Raw genomic sequence first — 26,071 nt, 5'->3', positions numbered from 1 at the left:
TTTTTCTTTTTTTATCCTTTATTGTAAAACCAACTGGGTAAGCCAGCTGGCTGGCGAGTGCTAAGTCTCAAAAGTGAGCAAAAGTCAAATTGGTATCAATTCTCTGAACCGCTGATGTCTCCTTTCTCTTCCTTGGCTTCCGTCAAGCCGCTCTCGTCGATGTTCTCCAGCGAGGAGGCATGTTGGAGGGACAGTTCGGAGAGGGGCATGGTGGGAAGAAGGCTCTGCTCGGGATGCAACCAAGGCTTTTTGCCCGCGTTGTGTTGCTGCTTCCAGGAAGGATACTTCAGGCAAGCTTTGTACATTTTCTTCATAAGCTGAAGCGTAGGGCGAGAAGAAAGGGAAAGAACCTGGGTCAAGATAGTAAACAAGAAAACGAGCAAAAAGCTTGCAAGTCCACTCTCTTTCTCACAATGTTCTTGGCGTTCTGACCAAGGCTTTTGTCTCAGCTGCTCTGGCCTTCCAGCAGCTCTGCGCATATGCGCACTGGGAACAGGCTCCCCTTGTTCCTCTGCCTCGTTGCTGCCACATTCTGGAGGCTCCGGAGGCAGCACCCCACTCCCAGATGGTCCTGGCTCCATCTCTGCATCGGACGCAAGACCCTCGTCCGAGTTCTCCTCAGACTCCCAGACTGGTCCCCGTTCTTCCCCACTGTCCAATTCCGCTGCCATGTTGCACCGGCTGCCGCGAACCACAACATTTTGCAGGCAATGTAGACAATACCACAATGCTACTAAAGCTCCACCTGCTTATTAATATTGTAAGATAATTTTATAATTAATATTATAAAAGCTTAAGGCTTATGCACTGAAACTCAAACTGGGCTAGAAGACCTCCAAAGTCCCTTCCAATTCTCTGTTATTCTGTTATTTCTGTTACCCCTTTCCACCCTCCTTCTTTCTTCCCCCACATTTCCCATCACCTTCTAACATGCTTTTTTTTTAAAAAAAAAATTGGGAACAGGGAGGGAAGATTTTAATCTTTCTCAATTTTGCCGTCGTTGTTTCTGTTGCTGTTGTTCCATTTTCGTAAGAATCTAAATTTAAATCGAGTTCTTCATCCCACACGTCAACAATAAAATGTGCCTGCCCACGTGCAGTGATGTGTTAAAATGAGATATAAGCAAAAAGATATAAGCTCAAAACCAACGTTCCTAAAGGTACCACCGGAGGGTATTTTATACTAACATATTTTACAAATCATAAATTTAAATGAAATCCAATCTGGAATCTTTTGGAGTTTCAGTTGGTAATAAGTGTTTGAGTAAAATAAAAGCAGATATCAATGTGGGTACTCGAGATTTTTAAGAAGAGACTGGACAAATGGTCTCCTGTCTGAAATGGTCTCCTTTGAGCAGGGGGTTGGACTAGAAGACATCCACGGCCCTTTCCATCTCTTCCCTTCCCTTCCCTTCCCTTCCCTTCCCTTCCCTTCCCCCCTTTCCCTACTTCTCTTCTTGTCAGTATATAAGAAATTACGAGCTGGGCTAGCCATAACAACAACTCAGCCAATGGGAACTGTTTGGTGACTAAGAAACAGCACCTGTTGTGAGCCATACCTGACAGGTTGGAGACTGGGCGTGGCTTAGGGTAACTGGTCTGTATAAATATAGAGCTTCTGTGATTCTGAGTTCTGGTGGTTCTGGCTTCTGCTTCTTGTACTTGCTACCACGTTGCAAAAGCTGCGTGGGTATTGTATACATGCATCACGTTTTATATTATTGTATATAAACAAGTTTCTTCTATAAACGAATCCTGCTGATTTATTTACTTGTGTGCTGGTTGGATTGCTGCAAACTCTGACAATTCTATTCTCCCTTTACAATTTTTACCTCCATTTCATACCTTTGCTCTAGTTGCCAATCAATATCGCAACCTCAACCTTGCCCTGGAGAGATAAATGTAGACTGTAGCTTTCTGTTCCTTGGTCTCATTTAAATCAATAAAGTGTTGGGGAAACCACTGTGACTCATGATGAGAACCAGCTCAGCCAAACAGGTGAGGCCTCAACTCACCTTTGGCGCCAGGTACTGAGATGCTTTATTCACAACCCACTTAGGCAGGGATCCTAGATTGGAGAAGAAATGGAAAATATATGCACTGTCAACTTATAAAACATTCCTATGCCTGTTTCCAAGTTGCCATAAGAAATGGGGGGGGGGGGAATCTTGAAGGAGCATACGGCAAATGAACTCAGAAACACATTCCAAGCGTATCTCACAAAGATTGTAACTGAAGCAACCGGGTATTCTGGGTGCGAAAATCCTCTATTGGAGAGCATGATTGATGACACCCAGCCCATGAACCTGTTTCATTGGAGAATCTGAATTATGATACACCCAGAGGGATTTGGGGGGGGTTGGGGAACAGGGTCAGAGGGGATTGTAAATTACACGTCTCAGAGTCGGCTTCATACAGGTCATGCCAGCATGTCGCTCCTAATAAATCTTTTGAAGGTTTTTTTTTTTTGAAGTTTGGCTCATGATTTAATTAGGGCAATTGCTGGAATCCTGATAGGCAGCTTCAATCAAGTTTAATTTCACCCTCGTCCCACACGGAAAGTGTCCATCCATCCCTTTGGTACAATGACCGCTCAGCTCTCCACTCACATGAAATTCCTCCAAGAAGCATATTTGTAGAAGAAGTGGAGAAAACCAGAGCGGAAGAAAGCACCACCAAGGAACTGGGGAGGATTGGGAAAGGGCAGTGAAGGGACGCCAAAGCCGACCAGGAAGGGGAAAGAAGAAAGCATGAAAGAACACACATTTCTAGGAAAGACCTGTTGAGCAGAGGGATCTTGAAGTGAGATATAAATTGTTTCTAGACTTCAAACTCTACAAGCTAGAAAGGGTTTTGGGTGGAGGGGTTGCCCAGCACTCAAAAATCTCTTTGCTTGCTTGTCCTGCTAAAGAATCCTGCACCAAAAAGAGGATTCATGAAGGTCTTGGAGGACAGCTACAATGAAATAATTGTGACAGAACGTCCTCCTTAGCAATAGCACTTAGACTTATATACCACTTTACAGAGCTTCTACAGCCCTCTAAGCGGTTTACAGAGTCAGCATATTGCCCCCAACAATTTTGAGGATGGAAGGCTGAATCAACCTTGAGCCGGTCAGGATCGAACACCTGGCAGCGGGCAGGGTTAACCTGTAATACTACATTCTAATCACTGCCCCACCACAACTCAATAGGAAGAAAAGGGGAAGGGAGGGAGGGAGGGAGGGAGGGAGGAAGGAAGGAAGGAAGGAAGGAAGGAAGGAAGGAAGGAAGGAAGGAAGGAAGGAAGGAAGGAAGGAAGGGCAATAGCAATGGAAATAGCACTTAGACTTATATACCACTTCCCAGTGCTTTACAGCCCTCTTTAAGCAGTGTATAGAGTCAGCATATTGCCCCCAACAATCTGGGTCCTCATTTTACCAGCCTCAGAAAGGTGGAAGGCTGAGTCAACCTTGAGCCTAGTGAGATTCAAACTGCCAAATTGCAGGCAGCCGGCAGGCAGCAGAAGTAGCCTGCAGTTCTGCACTCTAACCACTGCGCCACCGTGGCTCATACATAGAACATGATCAGGAGGAAGAAACACATTTGCAGAGACCCTGGAGCCAGGCCTTTCCTGGGGTGGGGGGAAAGGATTGTCCCTGGCCCCCACCCAATTTGGAACTGGATCCTTTTGTTTACATTCAGGATGGTGTCAAATAGCCCATTCTATACAATCCAGAATTATTTCAGTGACTAGGATCCCAAGACAGCCACAGCAATAGGAATATATTTTTTTAAAAAAATGGCTCTGAAGGTAAAATGGGTGGCCTAGACTTTTAATAAGTAAATAAATAATAAGAACAACTCCAACAAACACTGTGCCCCCCCCCCCCGAACTACAAGATTTAAAAAGCACTTGGATCGGGGCCTCAACTAAAATACACAGACTTTATATGACATTCAGGTGTTCATTTGGTAGATCAGGTCTGTTCCCCGTGCTAATTTCTTGAAATCTAACACGCTTCCCACACTTATTCAATGCCTCCTGCAAGCCTTACGCCACAACGGATGAAAACCACTCTTAGCTGTTGTGGTTGGAGCGGTTAGTTAATGAGCTTCCCACAATGAATGATGGAATGAGTGTGTAGGTGTGGATGGATGGATGGGGCTCTTGCTCAGACAGTAATAATAGCATTTAATCTTACATGCAGCCCAACAGGGATTAGCAGCAATCTCTGGGCAGTTTTACAATGGGAGCATTGTTTGCACATTGCCCTCAACAATCTGGGAACTCGTTTTATCAACCGAAGGATGGAAGGCTGAGTCAACCTTAAGCTGGTCAGGATCGAACTGCTGGAAGTGGGCAGAGTTAGCCTGCAACGCTGCAGTTTAGCCACTGCGCCGCCAGAGGTCCTCCTCGAAAACTTGGAACGGTTGACCAAGCAATCTTCAGGACAACATAAGCAGCTCAGGATCTGGTCTTGAAGCAGGTTTAGGGTATCTTGCACGTACAGTTCAGTTTACCTTGGCAAAACTCCATGTTTGAAGTGGCTCTCATCCCAGGCTACTTCCTGGCAGCAGCTGATTATTTTAAATTAAATCCATTGTGGGAATGCTTATGGGTGCTGTTGATGAGAAGAGCGCTGGGTCTAAAACACCTTTCCTGTTTCGGATCCAAATAAAGGCAACATCTACCTGTAAAACGGGTCCTTACCTTTTGGGTCTACCTGAGCCAAATAAGTCAAGCAGCAGCTGCTAGGTCCAGTTGGTTGCACCAGGTATCCAGCTAAGAGTGACACAGCTCTGACAAGGTCCTTGCGGGGAGGGTATTTCTATACAAGAGAAAGCCAAATAATGGGTTGGGGTTGAGTTTTTGGTCTGAGTCTTTTGACCAGTCTTTGTCATGGCCTCTTGGCTGCTGGCCCCTCCAGCAGCTGAATCAGAGGAGGAGGAGGAGGAGGTGTGGGAGTCAGGACTAGGATCAAGGCAACCTGAGAGCTCCGAGAGGGAAGAGGGAATGGAGCTGGCGGAGAGGGAGAGACAGAGACAAAGCCTGGGCTGTCTGTCAGCCCTCAGATGGAGAATCAATAGCCCGCAGGTCTGGAGGTGGCTGATGAGAAAGAGGAGGAACAGCTGGGTCTAGTGACTGACACGCAGCTGCGCAGAAGGCAGAGGGGAGGAGAGCAGTGGAAATCTATGGGCCGGTCCTTGGGACAGAAGAATCAGGTCTGGAGGTGGCTGATGAGGAAGAGGAGGAACATCTGGGTCCAGTGCCAGATGCACAGAAGGCAGAGGAGAGGAGAGCAGTGAAAATCTATGGGCTGGTCCTTGGGACGGAAGAGCCACCACTGCTAGTGAAGCCCACCCTAGCTCTGGAGATAAAAGCCAGGGGGCGGAGATGAATAAATGTGGCAGACAACTAGCCATCTCTCGGCCGGTCGGACTTGTTAGCCTGCGGTGAGAGAGAAACTTTTTGCCTATTGGTGCTCCCAATAAAGGAATCTTTTGAGTTCACTTCAGAGGGTTTGTTGTGTTCAGAGAGCTGGGTCAGAACAGTCTTCACCGAACTGATTTTTGTAGCTCTGGACCTGCAAAGCCAACACTGACCACCAGGGACTCTGTTGTGGAAGAAAAGCACATCTACCAGCAGAGGGCAGCTCTCCCAGATACTTCCAGTGCTCAACTCACACTTGTGCTGATTTCTCACAACCCACCAAATCCGGGTTAAGAAAAGAAACTGTAACACGGCAGCTTGCAATGCCCAAATCATGATTATTTATGCTAAGCCAAGGGGAGGTTCCCACCATGTCATGAAAGCAAAACGACGGGGCCCGTTTCAGTCTAGTGTACTAGGCTGTGCAAATCGTACTATGTACAGGTAGTCCTCGACTTATAACAGTCCATTTAGTAACCGAAGTTACAATGGAACTGATAAAAAAGTGATTTGTGACCATTTTTCACACCCTATGACTGCCTCCCCATAGTCACATGGTCAAAAGATAGACACTTAGCAACTTTAGCGTGGGGTTTGCGTGGGTTCGGGAGAGCCCCTAGCTACGATTCTGTGCAGTTCAGAGAACCCCCAAATCCTACTCCTGGTTGGCCCCTACAACCCCTCCCAGGTGTCCCCGTTTTGGATGCAGGTGAGTGCAGAGGGAGCGTGGAGGTTCGGGGAGGGCGAAAAACGGGCCTTCCAGAAGTTCAGGAAGGTCGGAAATGGGCCCGTTTCCAGCCTCCAGAGGGCCTCTGGAACCTGGGGAGGCTGTTTTTGCCCTCCCGGAGGCTCGAGGAAAGCCTCCGGAGCCCGGGGTGAGCAAAAAAGCCCCCCATCCCACCCCACTGTGGTGCAGGAGGCCGACTAGGCCACACCCACCATAGCCATGCCCACCCAGCAACTGGGCAGAGAACCCTTTGTGCAATTTTTTGAAGCCCACCTGAGTGTGCTGGGATCCCTTTTGCGACCTTCTGACAGAGTGAATGGGGAAGCCAGATTCACTTAACGTCCGTGTTAACTAAACGGCGGGGATTCACTTTAACAACGGTGGCAAGAAAAGCCGTTAAAATGGGCCCAAACTCACTTAACCTATGTCTCACTTAGCAACAAGAGATTCTGGGCTCAATTGTGGTCATAAGGCGAGGACGGCCTGTATCTGTTTAAGCCCTCTGTATTGCTAAACTACCCACAGAGACCCCCTTATGTGTTTGTGTGGCTGACTTACCTGGTGCTTGACAGAGAAATTGAGGATTACATATGACTTATCCAAGACTCGCCAAGACCTCAAGGTGACCACATCTCTGTTCTTTAAAGGTTTGGGGCACTTCCCTAGTCGAGAAGGTAGCAAAGGTGAATCAATTTGATAGCCAGAGATTAAAACACAAAGAAAAGACGGCGGGGGCGGAACATAATTTAAATCAGGGGTCTCCAACCTTGGCCACTTTAAGCCTGGTGGCCTTCAACTCCCAGAATTCATTGCTGGTTGGGGAATTCTGGGAGTTGAAGGCCACCAGGCTTAAAGTGGCCAAGGTTGGAGACCCCTGATTTAAATCACACAAATGTAGAGCTAGAAGGGAGCAGAAATACCGTCCAATCCAGCCTTCTGCAAAACTAGAGTTTCTGATCTTTTTTCTTTTTCTTTTTGCATCTGAACACCATGATCAGGCTTCTCTTAAAGTCTTGTTTTCTTCAGGTTGAACTCCTCAAATTTCTCCAGGCTATCTTCACAAGCAGTTTCTCCAGTCCTTGCATCATCTTTTGTTGTCTTCCTCTAAACCAGAGGTCTCCAAGCTACTTTTAAGACTTGTGGACTTCAACTCCCAGAATTCCCCAGCCAGCAATGAATTCTGGGAGTTGAAGTCCATAAGTCTTAAAGTTGCCAAGTTTGGGACCTCTGTTCTAAACTCTCTCTAACCTGTTAATAGCCCTCTGGGTATGTGGCACTCAGAAGCATAATTCTGAAAAGGTTAATTCTTATTATCATCCAGGTGAGCCTTGCCAACCCGAGGCCGCTGTTATGTGCTGGCATTATTATGTCAAGGACGTCCAATTTGCATACCTAGCAATTTGGCAGGTTGATCTGACAGGACTGGATACCATCAGGTGAAATAAGGATACTGCTACAAACAATGAATTCTATTTTATTGTCCTTGTTAGGAGAAGAGACCAAAAGCTTTGGAAGAATTCTGCAAACCTCTTGCCTTTATCCTGGACATAAATTATTTCAACTTCTACCCTCAAAGCGACATTATAGAGAAGATGTCTCCAAACTTGACTTGTGGACTTCAACTCCCAGAATTCCTCCTCCAGTCCTATTAGCTCGGAATTCTGGGAGTTGAAGTCCACAGGTCTTAAATTTGCCAAGGTTAGACACTTTAGCTGTGGTCTAGTCCAAGGCAGTGGTGGTATTCTACTGGTTCGGCCCGGTTTGGCCAAGCTGGTAGTGCCAATGAGCAACGGAGACCAAACCAGTGGTAAAAATATTTGAAGCATAGCCCTGGTCCAGAGATTTCAAAGTGGATTTTTTTGAGGACTGGATAAGCATTGTAGTTCTCTGCGGCCTGCTCGGAAGGTGGTGAGATGGGATACCCTGCTGGCCCAAATGGGGCGCAGGGGGTCCACATACACTGCCCTGTGCCCCATTTTGGCTTCCGTGGGCCAGATTTAAGCACCCCGCAGGCGGGTCTTGAGTTTGACACTCCTGGTCTGGTCCATCCCCGTAGTCTAGACTTTGGCTTTGATCCTAGGCCATCCCCTTAGGCACCATACAGCATATTTTGTGCATAATGTGCATTGTTGCTCGTTCTGGAGGGAGAAATATAAGCCACCCAGAAGGCAGATGCTCTTCTCTACCTCCAAGGATCTGAAATATCAGCAGATATTGGCCACTTTAGGATCTAGTGAGGTCTGGCTAAGCAGACCGGGATACAGAGATGCAAATTTCTGAAAGTGCTTGAGGTCTTGAGAAAGAAGGTCTCCCGCTTCTGGTATCGAGACGTCTTCTACCTCTAATTCCAGAAGAAATCCCAGAAGCATCCACTAAGGCCATCTCAGTCTTGTCTGTGTCATCCCAAAAGCCTAAATTAGCTAGATCTGGTTCCACTTTAATTCTAGCATTCAGAGAACCATGTAGTTTGAGGCCCTAAACACAGAGGGTCAGTTCAGGATAGTGGTTAAGGCATCACTGGAGACAGTGAGTTCTAGTCTTGCCCTGGGCACAAAGTCAACATGGGGAATCTTGGGCCGGTCACTCTCTCTCTGCCCAAAAAAAACCACATCCAAAACACCTTGCCAGGAAAAATGCAAAATGCGAAACTATCTAGACCAGGGGTCACCAACCTTTTGGACCTCAGGGACCACCAAACTCATAATTTCAAATCCCGTGGACCACTATATGAATTTTGACTGATGGTGGCTTGATGACGTTGGTGGGAAAGTCGGCCCCCTATTCCGGAGCTGCAGTAGTCACAGGACTGGCCCTTGGGTCATCCTGAAGCAGCTCCTCCAGTCCATGGCAGGCCGGGTGGAGGAGCAGCTGCTCCGGGATGACCCAAGGGCCAGTCCTGTGACTACTGCAGCTCCGGAATAGGGGACAGACTTTCCCACCAATGTCAACAAGCCACTCCAGGGCGGATTTCCCTCCCCGGCCTTACTTTCCAGTTCCAGCTCGCGTGGCTCTACTCAAGGGAAGGTTTGCGCTCGGCCAAAGGGGGGACCAGCGGGTGGGTGGGCCATGTGGGCGGCATAGACTTGTGTTCCTGTCCAGCCTGGATTAATTGCTTTGTGGGGAGGGGAACATTTCTCTGTGGACCACCAAAATTTTCTCACGGGCCACTAGTGGTTCCTGGCCCGCCAGTTGGCAACCATTGATCTAGACAATTGCCAGGAGTCAAGAGTTGACTCAAAGGCACCAGAAATAAAAGGCCTAAAGTTTGACAATTTCCCCCCTAATTTGAGTGAAACTCTCTCCCTACCGAGTTTTGAACCTGGGTGTCAAAAACGAAGAATCAAATCCTGCTATCTCCTGGTTAAGAACACTATGCACCTAATATCACGAAACCTTCTAGGTTTTTACTCACAGGAATAGTATCCCACATCAGCGTTATCAGACAGCCGGGCAATCTCATGGGTTTCTATAACATTCAAGTCCCATTTCTTCCGGTATTCGGTGTCATGGAGGACATCAAAGACGGTCTCCGCTGATACCTCTGGCATGTTCACACGGCCCTGTGACCGAAGGAGAGGCAACGTTAGAAGAGTCACTGGAACGACAGTGCTGAGATCAAGTTGTTCTAGGTTGGCTCTATGGTCTTGAATCTTGAGTTCTGTCCCTGTAATTTCTCTAGTGTCACCAGTGTTATTACACAGAGGCTCTCACAGACATTATCGGGATATAAACCAGTAGTGGGATCCTACCTTAGTCACTACCAGTTCAGTGGGTGATCGCGCATGTGTGTGCATGCATGCTCCTAATGCACACGCACCTAACAAGCCAATCAGCTGAGATGATGAAGAAGTGAAAAGCTAGAAGCAACCCTGCCACCCTCCCATGCGCTTTTCTGTCATTTATTCTCTCAGCTGATTGTCGGAGGCATTTTTTTATTACTGGCTGGCCTAACAGGTAGTGATTTTTACTACCAAGTTGGCCGAACCAAGACAAACCGGTAGCATACCACCACTGATATAAACCCTGTACAAATAAACCATAGAGGCATGCAGTGGTTAGAATGCAGTACTGCAGGAAAACTCTGCCAGCTGTCAGCAGTTTGATTCTGACCGGCTCAAGGTTGACTCAGCCTTCCATCCTTCCGATGTCGGTAAAATGAAGCCCCAGATTGTTGCGGGGAATGTGCTGAATTTGTAAACTGCTTAGAGAGGACTGTAAAGCACTATAAAGCGGTATGTAAGCCTAGCAGCTAGTGCTGTAACCCTCTTTGCTCTCAGATGTGGCAAAAAAATGATCAATCTATATATCAAAATGTTTTTCTTAGTTTATCAGGGTATAAAATACAAAGGGAAATTAAAATAATAACCAGGCGAGGGGAAAAGGAGAAAGTATGGGGTAGAAGGGGAAAATGAAAAAAAAAATGAGTGTTGACCTCTGATTCTTTTTAGCACAGTAGTAGACAAATAACATTACAACCTCAACTGTTTACTTTTCTACAATAAAATATACTAGCCATTTCTCCAACAACACATTTAACATCAGCAAAACCAAAGTCAGGCTTTCATTTTTCATGAAAAGCGATCACCCTAAAATGGCTTTGAAAGAGAAAAACTGACAGATCAGTGGTGATAGTTTGATAGTTTTGGGTCAGATTCAGAGTCAAAGGAGGCAGGGAAGGATGACGGGCATATTTCTTGGTTTAAATGTTTGAAAGAGATCTTGGCCTTTTTGTGCATTCGATGGCTGCCTTGAGTATTCCATTTAACCAAAGGGAAAAATAAATAAATATGATGCTAATTGGAAGAAAGAATCCAAAGAGATCCAAGTTATGGATTTTCAGAGTCGACTTTAGAAGCAATAAAAAGTTTGGTTGGCAAAGGATCCATGTTGTTAATGATGGGGAAACATTCCAACATAATGATTCCCCCCCACACACAATCTAGGAAAATAACAGGTTAGACTGGATGCATGAGATGACCTAGTGAAATGCAGTGTTAAGTCACCTGAACAAACTATGGGGCTGTGAAAATAAATTCTGTCCCTTAGCAAACCAATGTTTGAAAACCATTTCTCTCTCCAAATTGGCATGCTCTGGATAACGTCTACCTCCTCCTATAAGCCAACAGCAATCCTCTTTTAAGTTTTACAACATATTATATACTTAGAATAACTTGATTGTCACTTTAATTGTACACTAATCGGCATACATTAAAGTGAAATTTCATTGCATACAACTCTCAAAGGGTCTCCACTCCCCACATGCACTTCATAAACATGACAAAAATATTAATAGGAAAATATGCATATACCGACATATATTCTATATATGACACACAACAACCCAGTCTAGTTCAGATTAGGGGATTGGAGAACTAAAACATACGATGAACAATTACAGGAACTGGGCCTGACTAGTCTAGTGAAGAGAAGGACCAGGGGAGACAGGAGAGCAGTCTTCCAATATTTGAGGGGCTGCCAAAAAGAGGAGGGGATCAAACTATTTTTCAAGACACCCAAAGGCCAGACAAGGGATAATGATGGAAACTGAATAAAAAGAGATTCAACCTGGAAATAAGGAGAAATTCTCTGACAGTAAGAATAATCTGCCCTCTGTCAGAAATGGTGTAGTGTCTCCTGCTTGGGAGGGGGTTGGACTAGATGACCTACAAGGTCCCTTCCAACTCTGTTTAATCTGATTGTCTGAATCTTGCAAGTGTACCGGACAAATGGCATAGGGAACAAAGCTGTTAAAGAATCAGTAGTGCCACTAGAAATAAGTTCCAAAAATACAACATGCTAGGATATTTTTTTTGATGTACAGCCATGCTGGCGAACCTATGGCATGAGTGCTGGAAGTGGCGTGCAGAGCCATTTCCCCCGGCATGCGAAAGGTCGCCCGGAAGAGCCCCACTGCGCATGTGCACACACACATTGTCAGCTATCTGGCGTGTGATTGTCAGCTATCTGGCGTGTGATTGTCAGCTATCTGGCGTGCATGCTCAGGGGGCAGAGTGGAGTGCGCAGAAGATGCACCCACGTGCGCAAGGGCATGGGGCCCCCACCATGCATTGCCTTCTGGATGCTGGGCATGCGAGCGAGCGCAATTATCGGCACGGGAGCCGAAAAAGGCTAGCCACCCCTGGTATATACGTTTATATCCAAGTGCAGGACGAGACCTGTTTTGGTCCACTTTGTGAGGAAGGTTCAGCTGACAAGAGCACGGCTGGCCCAAATTCACCCAGGGAGCTTCTTGCGGCTGAGGAAGAACTTGGACCTTCCCAATCCAGCACCTTCAACACCTGACTTCACTGGTTCTTATGGTGGTGGTGATGATGATGATGATGAAGGAGAATTGTCCTCGACTTACAACTGTTCATTTAGTAACCGGATGAAGTTACAGTGGGACTGCAAAAATGACTGTTCAAAGTTACAACAGCACTGGGAAAAAAGTGACTTAGAGATGTTTTTCACACTTACGACCGCTGCAGCATCCCCATGGCAAGAAATGGGGCAGAACTCACTTAGCAACTGTGTGGCTTGAGAACAGGAATTTGGGGCTCAACTGTGGTTGTAAGTCAAGGACTACCTGTAATCCTGTTCATTTGGAGGGCTTCAGGTTGAAGAAAGCAATGCTCTATAGCAGTGGTCCCCAACCTTTTTTGTACCACGGACCAGTACAATCCACGGACTGATCCATGGACCGGTACCGGCATCAGCACGCACGACCAAGGCAAGGCAAGCCGAGCGACCGGCCAGCCAGCCATCCCCCGCTTCTGCCCGCCACCTTCAACTCCTCCTTTGTACCTTCTTGCGGCCGATGGGCTTTTTGGGCTCTTTCTTAATCTCCTCCTGAGTAACGCAAGACTCCACTGCCATCGGGACGGAGCCACCCCCCACTTTGACGAAACTAAAGCACAAGGATTCCTTCAGCACCCAAACTCCGCTTTCCAACCGACGACCGACAAGCTCACCCGGAAGCACTTTCTCAAGCGCCGTCGAAACAAGATGGTGGCGCCCAAGCAAAATAGGTGGCCCGGTACAAAATGATCCACGGACTGGTACCGGTCCGGGGCTCGGTGGTTGGGGACCACTGCTCTATAAGGACATACGTATTTTATGAGTAATTTATGACAGTTTATCTCTCTTGCTTTGGACACCTCTAAAATCAGAAACCCAAAGGGGTTTTTGATTGTATTTTAATTATGAATCGTTATTTAAAGGAGTCACTTTCTGCACCTGAAACACATTTAGTGTTACTTTTCCTCTTGAAAAAGCACAAGGTTATGGATGCGATTCTCTGCTCACTGCTGTATTTGTATTTCTTGCTCTTTTATTTATTTTATCTAGAGGAAGACGAACTTTTTATTTGAGAAATTTTTTTTTAATAATGTGAGCAATAATTTACTTTGAGGGGTTGCCACAGAGAGGAGGAAGGGGTCAAGCTATTTTCCAAAGCACCCGAAGGCCAGACAAGGAATAATGGATGGAAACTGAACAAGGAGAGATTCAATCTGGAAATAAGGAGGAATTTTTCTGACAGTGAGAACCGTCAACCAATGGAACAGAAGTTGACTTCGGAAGTTGTGGGAGCTCCATCACTGGAAGCCTTCAAGAAGAAACTGGACTGCCATCCATCAGAAATGGTGTAGGGCAGTGATGGCGAACCTTTTTGTTGTGGTGGGCCGAAAGCACGTGTAATAGCATGCATGCCTGCACCCACAATGCAATGCGCCACATGCTTGTGCAACAACCCCCCCTGCTGCCCCCTTATCTGCGCATGCACATGCCTCCCAGTTGATTTTCGGCCTGTTTCAGCCACCCAGAGACTCGAGGGAACCCTCTGAAGCCTTGGGAGCCGAAAAACAGGCCTGTTTTTTGGCCTCCAAATACTGGAAGTGATGAAACCGGAAGTATCAGAAGTGACTAAACGGGCCGGTTTTTCGGCCTCCAAAGGTTGCGGAGGCTTCCCTTGAGCCTCTGGGAGGCCCAATACTAGCGGAGACGCATGCACATATGCAGTGCAGGTAAGTTTGGGTGGGGCTCGCATGCCCGCACAAATGGCTCTGCGTGCCACCTGCGGCATGCGTGTCATAGATTCGCCATCACGGGGGTTGGGTTTCCTGCTTGGGCAAGGGGTTGGACTAGATGACCTACAATGAAGGTCTTCAAACTTGGCAAGTTCAAGACTTGTGGACTTCCAACTCCCAGAATTCCTGAGCTAACGTGACTGGAGGAGGAATTCTGGGAAATGAAGTCCACAAGTCTTAAAGCTGTCAAGTTTGAAGACCCCTGACCTATAAGGTCCCTTCCAATTCTGATTATCTGTATCTGTAACTCAGCTTTCAACCCAACTTTCCCACCCTTAAATCTTGCCCTTTTTACCTGGCCTGTTGCTAATGAAAAAGGAGCAGCTTCTCGCATTATTTCTCTACTTTGAGACGAACCGCTGTAGAAGCTCTGAAGCTCTTTCGCCACTGCTTCGTTGTAAATCATTGATCTCTGTTGGCCAACTTCCTGGTTGACTAGTAAAACAGTGACTTTGTTTGGCTTCAGAACAAGGGGTAAATCCTATGTTCTCCATGGATTATTCAACAACTCATCAAGGGCATTTCTCATCAGGCTCATCTAATTATTACCTAAAAAGAATTCAAGAGCGACATTGCAAAGAGGGCATAGATTAGAATTAGAAGCCAGCAAAAAGGAGAATTTTTATGACAGGGGTAATCTATGATTTTCTGTTTCTGAACTATGTTTTTGCTACCACAGACATTTTTTACTGGATTTTCCTGTAAATCAAGTGTGAGTGAACACGGGAAGATTAGGAAATCGGAGGCTTAGCAGGCTCTGCTTGTTACTGCTGTGCACAAATCTGGATTCCAAGAGCAAAATACGATTTAAAACAGGTGCGCAGAATGTATCCAGAAACCTCCAGATCTAACATGTATTATCCCAACTATGAAGGGGCTTTTGAGTCCAGAAAGATCAAGTGAGGTACTAATAGCACACTATTAAAAAGGTGTTGAGACTCTAGAAAGAGTGCAGAGAAGAGCAACCAAGATGATTAGGGGACTGGAGACTAAACCATTGTAAGAACTGGGCCTGGCTGGTCTAGTGAAGAGAAGGACCAGGGGAAACAGGATAGCAGTCTTCCAATATTTGAGGGGCTGCTCCAGAGAGGAGGGGGGGTCATGATATTTTCTAAACCACTTGAAGGCCAGACAAGGAATAATGGATGGAAATTGAACAAGGAGAGATTCAGCCTAGAAATAAGGAGAATTTTTCTGCTGGTGAGAACAATCAACCCATGAAACAGAAGTTGCCTTCAGAAGTTGTGGGAGCTTCATCACTTGAGGCTTTCAAGCAGAGACTGGACTGCCATCTGTCAGAAATGGTGTAGGGTCTCCTGCTTGTGGCAGGGGGCTGGACTAGATGATCTACAAGGTCCCTTCCAACTCTGTTGATCTGTAATCTGTAAACACACCTGCTTTAAAGTGCTCCTCTTCATAAGATTTAGTCTTGTGTTGCTTTCAAATCCTAGCATATACAGGTAATCCTTGACTTATAACACTTCATTTAGTGATGGTTCATAGTTGCAATGGCACTGAAAAAAGGTGACTTAATAATCGTTTTTCACAGGTATGACCACTGCAGCATCTGCACGGTCAGGTGATTTACATTTGGATGCTTGACAACTGACTCTCATAACGTTTTCAGTGTCCTCTTGGGATACTCACAATGTACAAAAATTCTTTTCTCACTATGAAAATTGCTACTGTATTTTTTTTCTATTGCAGTTGTTTACATCCCACTATGAAAATTATTTGACAAACATAAAAATTTGCTCCCAGCAGGTACAAAGTTCACATCTATTCTTATTCAAAATCATGCTTTAATTTCAGAATTGATCTCTCTCCATAGCTCTGCTACAGCGGAAGGATTCAAATTTGTTAACAACCGGCTCTGTGGGTGTGGCCTAAATTGTGGGTGTGGCTTGGTGGTCATGTGACTGGGTGGGTGTGGTTTGTATGTAAAATTATAAATATTTATGTAAGTATTGAATTTTTTATTAAAAAAAGAGCAACTTTTACCCAAAATCAGGCAAAGTAGATAGGCAGATTGAGTTGCTCACAGAATCACAGATTCACTCAGAGATCTACCTTTCTGCAATCTGCTACCTGAGTCTGCACTGAAAAATAGAAGCTTCACTACTAAGGAAGGTTCAGCTCTGCTTGTAGATTAGCTAGAAAGCAAAAAAAATCCAATGATTTCCTGCTTTCTAGCTAATCTAAATCTTCAGCACAGTAGAACAGCTGATGGTCTGGTAAAAAAAAAAAAAGGAAAAATAGCAACTTACCAAACGCAGGCAAGTTTGATGGTGTGCATGCCAGGTAAGGAGTAAGTGGGCAGGGCGGGGCCAGCCAGTGGCACGATTTGCCGGTTCTCCGAACTGTGCAGAATCATAACAACCGGTTCCATAGAACCAGTCTGAACCGGTAGAATCCAACCCCTGCTCTGCTACCTATAACAAACAATGACTTTGAGGGCTCCTTGGTGCTCCCTGAGCTTGGCTGTTTTCTTGCAGACATTTCATTACCCAACTAGGTAACGTCATCAGGGCTGCAAGAAAACAACCAAGCTCAGAAAGCACCAAGGATCTCTCATTTCAACCCTGAGCTACAAATATTCTCCTTTATTGGTAACGACATTGAAAGAAACCAATCTTAGTTTGGCAAATACAGTACTTTCTTATACTTGTATGCATTTTCAAGAAAACAAGTACAGGCTTAACTTACAACCACAACGGAGCCCAAAATTTCTGTTAAGTGAGTTTTGCCCCATTTTATGACCTTGTTGCTTATCACAGCTAATTATTTTGTAAAAGCATTATAAGGTTTCTGTTCCTTTTGGATTCTGTTTGATTTGTTGGAAAAGGGCGAGGTTCAGGGTATGTATGTTTGAACAATATAACGAGGATTACTTAAATTTGATAAATGTGATAGAGATCAATAATATTGTTATGATGAATTGGATCAATATGAATGATACCCCAAACCAACTCTGTTCACACACAATATGGGTGTATATTTAAGAAAAATAATAATAAAAAAATATGTATTTTTAAAAAAGAAGCTAGGATGCACGATATTTCTACTTGGTTTGTTGCCTCTCAGATGGGCCTTCCTTCAAAGTTGCAGTCCATTCTCCAAATACACTTGGAGATTACAAGGTCTGAGAAATCTGGCATAAATTTATGGGTGGGAGGAGATGCATGACTATACAGTTTAGTCAGTAAACCACAATTTACAGTTCCTTCTAATCTTTTGAAACCTCAAAGAAAATTAGCACTCTATGAACAGCAGAATCCACAACTTTCCATTCTTTCGACCTAGACTGCCTCAAGGGTTGTTGGGAAATTAAAAGAAAACATGAGATCAATTTTGCCGTTCCAGGATATTTTAAGTCGAGGAAAAAACATGTTATTACTGGCCAGAAGTTGAGCAGGCTGAATAACAGTGAAAAGAAGCCGACCCTGATTTATTTTACTGCAGTTTCTTATTTTGAAGTTATTGCTTATGGTCATTTAAAAAAAAAATTATATACAGTTATAGCAAACACTCTCAAACTGGAGAAGTTTTCATTTTTTTATTCCAGATTTTTTTTTTTAACTGAGAAAAACCATCTTTTGACAAGTCATGGCTCAAAATATCTTTAGACTTTGCTGAGCAATAAATGATGGTTTAAGAACTATACAGTATTATGGACTTTTCCAAACGATTGTTTATTTTCTGTATTGGATTGTTGGTCTTGTTTCTTTAATTATAAGTCACAACTTCCGATTTGGCAGCCTTATAAATCTAACAAACTATTTTGTTCTCATTTAAAATCCTACGGATTACTTTTGAAACGCAACTACTGAAATAACCAAAACTCAAGGAATTACTAATGTCTATTTAAGTATCTTTGTGAAAATGGTTAGGCCTTCAGAAAACACCCTTAGCGGATAGTATACTATATGCTCAAACTTGGAAATTAGATAGTACACCCACAGATGACCCAGGGGTGGGATTCTACTAGTTCGTACCTATTCTCTAGAACCAGTTGTTAATATTCTAAGCAGTTCGGAGAACCGGTTGTTAGAAGAAATTCCTGGCCTAAACCTGTAAGAAAGGCAGGAAGGAAACATTCTGGTGTTGCTTACAGAAACTGCCTCTCTGTTAACCCTTATCACATTCTTGGCAGGACTAGACTTCCTGTCTCAGGAACTTCTCTGGAGCTTTTTTTCCTCCTTTGCTGGTACTTTGCTTGTATGGAGTGACCATTCAAAGTTACAATGGCACTGAAAAAAGGGACTTATGACCATTTTCATACTTATGACTGTTGCAGCATCCCCACAGACATTAGAGGCCAGGCGAGGAGATGCGTGCTTTGATATGAGTGATGTTGAGTTGGCCACATCCAGCCAGTCACATGCCCACCAAGCCATGCCCACCAACTAAGCCACACCCACAGAACCAGTTGTTAAAAAATTTGAATCCCATCCCTGAGATGACCTGATTATAAAAAAAAGTAATGGATTGTGCAGAAATGAACAAATTCACAATGGAATTGCAGGAGGGGATAAAGAATTCTATATGGCTTGGGAAAAGTGGTAAGTCTGCTTAGAAATTAGAAAGAAAATATAATGCAAAAGTAGAAGCTTTAAAAGTGTAATTGTAAATAATATGTATGTATATGTATAGGAGAATGGTATAACTGATGTCACAAATAACTGCAAATAATATATATCTATATATCTATATCTATATAGAATTTGTTTTTTTAAAGGGGAAAATTTAATAAACTTTATTTAAAAAAGAAGATGATACCCTTTCCCCCAAAAACCCACTGAAACAGCTAAACAACTGTTAGATAAAATTGCCCTAAATATGATGGAGCTCTTCGAAGTCTAACCAAAACCAGCATCTTGGTTTTTGGGTGACTCAGGTCAGGTAGGCAATTGTTAAGCCTATGAGATAAGACTATCTGCCCAAGTAAGAATTTAAATTAGGTTTTGGTATGTCTTGGTACCTAGTAATTTCAGCATCATTAACCGCCCAACTTCTAATTAAGGCGTACTTCTAATCAGAGCCTCCTACTAGATTAACATAACTTTTGAGTTCCTTGCTCAAGAAGAGGTATCTGCTTCTAGCAGATATTAAAGGAGAAACTATTATCTAAGACCATGAAAATATTTTCTTGATCTCATTCAGAAGTCTTAGCTAATTGTTCAACAACCCCAACTACTGCATCATTTTTCTCTTTTCCCCACATATGATACTCTCATGATCCACAGTCACTCAGCTGGATGTGGACCATGGGAGCTTTGGCACAGTGCATCCTTAGAAACGGACACACACACCTCACCAACAACACACCTAACACACCTCCCAGCTTGCCCTGTTGGACTGAGATTCATAATCCAGGATCTGATAAGAATCACGGCTTTAAAAATATCTGTGAACTTTTCTTTCTGTAAGGTCAAAGAATTTAAAAGAATACAATGAATAATAAAAATAATGACAGTTCACAAGGATTAATTAGGTGCAAATAGAAATACATACTATTTCCATAGCAAGGAAGATTAAAGCAGGAATGGTTAAATTGATTATTTTATTCAAAAATATATATTCCCATTTGGATATCACTTCTGGATTTTGTGCTTGTGATGAAAAAAAATAAATGAAACGTTTGGTTTTGTTGATCAGAAATATTTGCCGTATGGTTAGAAGAAATATTAAATTTAAAAATAACTTATACACCAGAAATGTTTCTACTAGGAATAATAAATGAGAATCTTAAAAAAGCAGATTTATATCTAATTATTCATATTATCACAGCCGCAAGATTTTAAATTGCCCAAACATGGAAACTAAAAGAAACACCTAGCGATGAAGTAATAATAAAAAAAATTCTACACTGCACCGAGTTAGATAGCTTAACGGTAGAACTGAAGGAACGAGATACTTCAGAATTCCATGAAATATGGAAAAAAAATATAATTGGAGGGATAGATGTGTGTGTATGTATGTATGTATGTATGTGTGTGTGTGTGTATATATATATATATATATATATATATATATATATATATATATATATATATATATGTGTGTGTGTGTGTGTGTGTGTGTGTGTGTGTGTGTGTGTGTGTGTTATATCTATATCTATATCTATCTATCTATCAATCATCTATCTATCTATCTATCTATCTATCTATCATCTATTTATCTATCTATATGGTATTCAGCTTTGTTCGGGTATTTTCCCACGTCATTGTAGTTGTGCTCTTAAAGTTGTAGCAATGTTTCGGCAGAATCTTATCTGCCATCATCAGGTTTCTGCATTGTGTTCATATTGTGCTACAACTTTAAAAGCACAACTATAATGACGTGGGAAAATACTCAAACAAAGCTGAATACCATACATACAAATACCCGCGAAAACTTAAGAAATATATATATATATAATAAATGTTATATTGTTTGATGACATTTTGCTATTATAAGAGTGTAAAGACTGCTGATATATGTCAAAAGATCACCACATTCAAATGTTTTTCTAAAACTTAATTTTCAATAGAATTTTTTTAAAAAAAGAAATATTTGCCGTTATAGATATGGCTAGTTATATATTAATGTGTAAAGGCAAAAAGCTGGAGTGTTTTCATCCTGTACTGTGCTAAGAAGAGTCAGAAGTTAATGCTTTTATTTTTCTTTCTTTTTTTTTTTCTCCCCCCTGGTATCTCACACCTCCCTTTCTTTCCCTTAATCTTTTCTTTTCTTTGTATTTTATATAATAAAACATAAAATTTTGGGGGAAAAATGTCTATGAATCTCCCCTATCCTTTTCTACCTCACCGACATCCCAAACAGGACCTGGGCTGTAGCACTTCAGAGATATCCCAAAACACAAAGAATTAAAAGGGAGAAAAATGTGCATGAACAGGAATGTGAAGTATAAATAGGAATCAAAAGAAGACGAAAATAATAACCAAGTGCCAGGAAAATTCTGTTCCTACAACTAATTGGACGTAACCTTTTAATATCAGGTTTCTGTTACATTCCTACCACACCTGGCTTCTCTTTAACCTCAGCTCCAGGAAGGGATGTGGCAGCTGCTGCTGCTGCTGCTGACAGACAGGAGGGAACCCCAGTTTTCTTGATTCACACGTGCAGGAAGGTGTAAAAGGCTGCCTTTCCAATTCTGCCCCCTTCTTCATTGAACCATGGCTTCCTCAATTATGCCAGGTCTTTGCGTAATATCCTCTTGCAAGAGCACCAGCAGACGAAGCCTGAGCCCCTGGATGGCTCCGCGGAACGCGGCCAGTGTGAACGCAAGGAAACACGCTTGGCTAACCCGGCACTCGGGAAAACACGGGAAGAATGTGCCCTTAGGGGGAGGCGAGGACTGACACGCAATAAACACACACACACACACACACACACACACACACACACACACACAAGCCACCGACCCGCAAAGTCTTGGAAGAAGGCAAAGAGGGAGACTCGGAGCAGAGTGTATGTGTGTGTGTGTGTGTGCGTGTGTTTTGGGGGGGCAGTTTTGTTGCCCTCCCCGCGGCCGGCGCTTCTGGGCCCCCGCTAACACGTGTCCGCCCATTCCCACGGAGCCCCCCCGAGAGGCTTGCCGGCCGGCTCACCTTCACGCGGTGCACGGCGAAGTCTCCCTGGGGAGGCAGCTGCCCCCAGACGGCGATGCCATCCCGGTTGTAGCGGCTGAGCCAGCCCAGCTCCGTCTCGCACTCCGCCTGGAAGGCGCGGAAGGCGGCTTCGTCGGGGAGCTGCACGGGCTCCATCAAGGCGGGGCGCCCCGTCTCAGCCGCCGCGGCCGGAGCAGCCCCAGGTGCGCCCAGGTGAGCGAGCGAGCGGGCGGGCGGGCGGGGCAGGTGCGGCGCTCGGGCAGGTGGCAAAGCTTCTTCCCCGGCTGCCCAGCACGGACTGCGAGGCTCCCGGGCCGGGCCGGGGCCGAAGGAGCGCACGGCGGGGCAGGTGAGGCGCTGCCGCTTCTTCCGCAGCCGCTGATTGGCCGCGCCCGGGAGCGCCCGCTTGCCGGTCCGCCCGCCTCCTCCTCCTCTTCCTCCTCCTCCTGGGGCTCCGCGGCTGGGAAGGCGCTGCTGCCCCTCCGCCCCCGCGCCGGGCGAGGTTTCCAAGGGCGGCCGGGAAAAGGGCTACGGGCGGCCGGGACTGTTAAGACGCCGAGACGCTCCGCCGGGCGCGTTCCGGGATGGAAGCTCCGGGCCGGGAGGAGGGCCCGCTGCAACCGCCTCGCGCGCGGCTGGGAGGGGAGGGAAGGAGGGAGGGAGAGAAAAGGAGGGAGAGAAGGGGGAGGGAGGGAGAGAGAGGTGGGGGGAAGCAAGAGAAGGAGAGATGAAGAGAGGGGGAGGAAAGGAGGGAAAGAAGGAAGAGAAGGGGAGGAAGGGAGAGAAAGAGGGAGCAAGAGAAAGGGAGGGAAGGAGGGAAAGAAATAGGGAGGAAGAGAAAGGGAGGGGGAGAAGGGGAGGAAGGGAGAGAAAGAGGGAGGAAGAGAAAGAGAGGGAGGAAAGGAGGGAAAGAAATAGGGAGGAAGAGAAAGAGAGGGGAAGGAAGAGAAAAGGAAGGGGAAGAGAAAGGGAGCAAGAGAGAGAGAGAAAGAGGAAGGGGAAAGAAAGGAAGAGAAAGAGGGAGAAAGAGGAAGAGAGGAGGAAAGGGGGGAGAGAAAGAGGGAGGAAGAGTGAGAGAGAGGACAACTATCAGCAAAGTTTGGAAAACTGAGCCAGAAATATTTTTTAAGTAAAAATGAGTGAAAGTGGGAGAACAATAAAAAGTAAAAAAAAAAAACCTGAAACATTACAGGTAGTCCTTGACCTATGACTACGATTGAGCCCAAAATTTATGTTGCCAAAGGCAACATTGAGTTTTACCCCATTTTATGACTTTTCTTGCCGCTGTTAAGTGAATCGTTGCAATTGTTAAGTTAGTCACGCGGTTGTTAAGTGAATCTGGCTTTGCTTGTCGGAAGGTCACAAAAGCGGATCACGAGATCTTGGGACACTGCAACTGTCATAAATACGAATCAGTTGCCAAACGTCTGAATTGTGATCCCATGTCCAGGAGGAGGATGCTGCAACGGTCGTAAAGTGTGAAAAACGGTCCTAAGTCACTTTTTTCAGTGCTGTCCTAACTTTGGTCACTAAATGAACTGCTGCAAGTTGAGGACTACCTGTACTGGGAGAGGAAGGGCGGGATTGTAGAATAGAATACTAAATTTAGATAGGTGTGGTTAGACACACAAGGAATTTATCTCTGGTACAGAAGCATTGGAAAAAATAATAAGAGAAAATAAATAATAGTTACAAAAAGAGAGAGAAAAATCTGTATTCACCTGCAGCTTCTCACCTGCCTGTAAAATATTTGTGGTTTTTTTTTTAATGAAAAAGGAGGAAGGAGAGGTGAAAAACCCCAGGTTCCGCCCCCGCTGCAGCTCTCAACTGGGTCTACGAAATTTAAATGCCCCCTGCTTATCCATCGTCTGGTTTCGCCATCCACACTCCTCTCTGTGCCGTAAAAGCAAATACAAGTCGTGATTTAAAAACGATAAAAAAACAAATCCACCCACAACTCCAGAGAGAGAGAGAGAGAGAACGTGGGTGTGAGAAAGGCCAACCACCACCGAACCAGGCAGATTAGACAAGTTTTGCAAAAGGTCGAAGAGAAAATAGTTCCACCTGCTGTTGGGAGGGAGGTGTGTTTTTTTTTTTTTGCTAGAAATTATTCCAAGAATAATTCCTCTTGAGAGTTGCTCCTGGAAAGAGGGCTGTGTGTAAACACTGTCGTCTTGTTTAAGGGCTCTTTTTTTGAGCAACTTTTCTTTTGAGCCAGTGGCTTTTCTGGCTGAAAAGGGGGAGAACATGTGAAATTCAGGTTTTGCTTGGGGGGAATTTAAGCCTTCCGCATGGTGAGTGCACATACATTTCCTTGTGCAGGCTAGGCCAATTTCTTAACTGCTTCTCCATTGATTAGACAGGAAGTTGCACAGAATTGGCAACAGAGGATAAAAGATTTTTCAACCGTGGCCACTTTAAACGGGGTGGACTTCAACTCCCATAATTCCCCAGCCAGGAACTCTGGGAGTTGGAAATCCACAAGGCTTAAAGTGACAAAGGTTCAGTAACTGCCATACGGTAGACCAGGGGTCTTCAAACTTGACAGCTTTAAGACTTGTGGACTTCAACACCCAGAATTCAACCTCCAGTCATGTTAACTCAGGAATTCTGGGAGTTGAAGTCCACAAGTCTTAAACTTGCCAAGCTTGAAGACCCTTGTGGTAGACCAAGATCCAAACCATGAAATTATCTATAAAAGCTTTTAAAAGCCTTGGGTTAGGAATCAAGAGCTTTAAGGGCATGCCATGCACGGACTAGTCTGCATATCTGAAAATGAAAGGCCCCTTGGATTAATCCCTTGAAAATCAGCTTTATCTGCTGGTGATGGGCTGATCAATATACCCAGTGACAGATTATACTAGAAGATGCTCCATCCATGAGTCTTTCGGCTCTGGACCTCTCCTTGGATACATTTGCCCCAGAGATGGGTGATGGGTATTGTCATAGATGACATTGTTGTATAATTTAAACCAAGGTTTGTCATGTTTTTTTCCAATTTTTAAGCTTCAAGGACACATTTCTACAGTAGTATTCCAGTTCTTCATTTGCTTGAAAACACTCTTGTTACTGATATGAGTTGTTTGTACAACCTTGGAAAAGGGATAATATAAACCCCTCCTGAATAATAAAAGGACAAATAAGGCAAGCCTGCCAGGAATTCACATCATTGCTGGGTTTTTTTAACAACACACACACACAAAATACCATTGCTGTTCAAGTTTTCATTTGTCTTTTCTTCAATTTTTGCCTGGTCCAATAAATCTAATTGCCCAGTTACAGACCTTATATAGCTGGCAAGTTTATTTTACTATACTTGCCTGCCCTGTTGAGATAGCTCATATTAATGCTTTTAATTGCACACCTCTGATAGGCCAGTCCACATCCAACTTTTAATATTGAGAAATTCGGAGGGGAATAACATAGGATTATGAAGTTGTTCTAACCATTTTTTCTGCCTATTGAGATGCACTCATTTACACATTTATCCAAATTGTGTCAAACCCAAATAGCAAAAGGCACCCAGGGCAGGTTACACCAGCCCTTCTTGCAAAGCTGTGTTATCTTCTTTGACAAGTAAAAGCCCATCTTTGTGTTTATTCCAAGCCTTGCCCATCTAAAATGGCAGCTACAGTGGATTATGGATCTGTAGTTCGCTATTACAGGGCCTCCAGTTAAAAAAGGAGTTACAATCATTTTTTTTTGTTGTTCTCTTGCACTGCTGAGGGAAATCAACTTTCACATTAACCACAAAGGAGACAAGGGAACTGAGACAACTACTGGTAAGCATAGTGCATGAAGAAAAGCAGTTATTCTTGGGGGAAAAAAAGTTTAATGTTTGATTTTATCCTGCACTGTTTATTCAATCTATTATCAGATGGTGGTGTTACTTTTCCAAGGGTATCAGTTTACAGCTCTGAAGCTTCAGGAAACTACCCAGCCTCAAAATCTGTAAGAGGATGAAGTAATAAAAGAATGTTGCTTATAAAATATTTGCAACTCGGGATTGAGCAGTGGGGCCCTTGGTGCTGTCAGCTTGGTTGCTTTTGCTACCCAGTATCACTAGTGTTGGATCTGCAAGAAAGCAAACAAGATCAGAAAACATCAAGGACGCCCAATGTGTGTTCCCTTTTAAAACAGGCAAATTATCTGGTGCACGTTCAGAATGCAGTTTATTCCATGGCAGAATCCCAAAGCTAAAGCAACTCTCTTCACTCGAAATATCATTTTCGG

The 26,071-nt window shown here is 44.4% G+C and overlaps 1 protein-coding gene across 2 annotated transcripts; it reads right to left on the bottom strand.

Moving 5' to 3' along the window:
• On the bottom strand, nt 1-22,088 carry LOC113437861 (START domain-containing protein 10-like). 2 transcript variants are annotated; one of them, XM_087940949.1, is made up of 6 exons: nt 21,839-22,088; nt 9,551-9,698; nt 6,697-6,800; nt 4,692-4,809; nt 2,015-2,067; nt 1-350 (listed from the first exon to the last, which is right to left on the bottom strand). In XM_087940949.1, the coding sequence occupies exons 1-6, from the start codon at nt 21,992-21,994 to the stop codon at nt 96-98; spliced, it is 834 nt and encodes a 277-aa protein (XP_087797075.1). In that variant the 5' UTR covers nt 21,995-22,088; the 3' UTR covers nt 1-95. The 2 variants fall into 2 exon arrangements, with proteins under 2 accessions (XP_087797075.1, XP_026558830.1); XM_026703045.2 differs by having other exon boundaries at nt 1-317.
• Nucleotides 22,089-26,071: the final 3,983 nt, after the last annotated feature.

This window comes from Pseudonaja textilis, chromosome 12, assembly GCF_049901715.1.
Source record: "Pseudonaja textilis isolate UNSWEBS1 chromosome 12, rPseTex1.2, whole genome shotgun sequence".
In the NCBI taxonomy this organism is placed as follows: Eukaryota; Metazoa; Chordata; class Lepidosauria; order Squamata; family Elapidae; genus Pseudonaja; species Pseudonaja textilis.
Note: the sequence above shows the minus strand (reverse complement) of the source record. Positions and strands in the feature narration are given on the sequence as shown.

Bases quoted from the DNA above. Each gene is read 5' to 3' on its own strand.
- LOC113437861 (XM_087940949.1), bottom strand. From the start codon at position 21,994: ATGGAGCCCGTGCAGCTCCCCGACGAAGCCGCCTTCCGCGCCTTCCAG. The intron at 4,810-6,696 runs GTAAGTCAGCCA...TCTCTTGTATAG, and splicing joins ATTTCTCTGTCAAGCACCAG to AAATACCCTCCCCGCAAGGA. The intron at 351-2,014 runs GTGAGTTGAGGC...ATCTTGACCCAG, and splicing joins CTCAGTACCTGGCGCCAAAG to GTTCTTTCCCTTTCTTCTCG.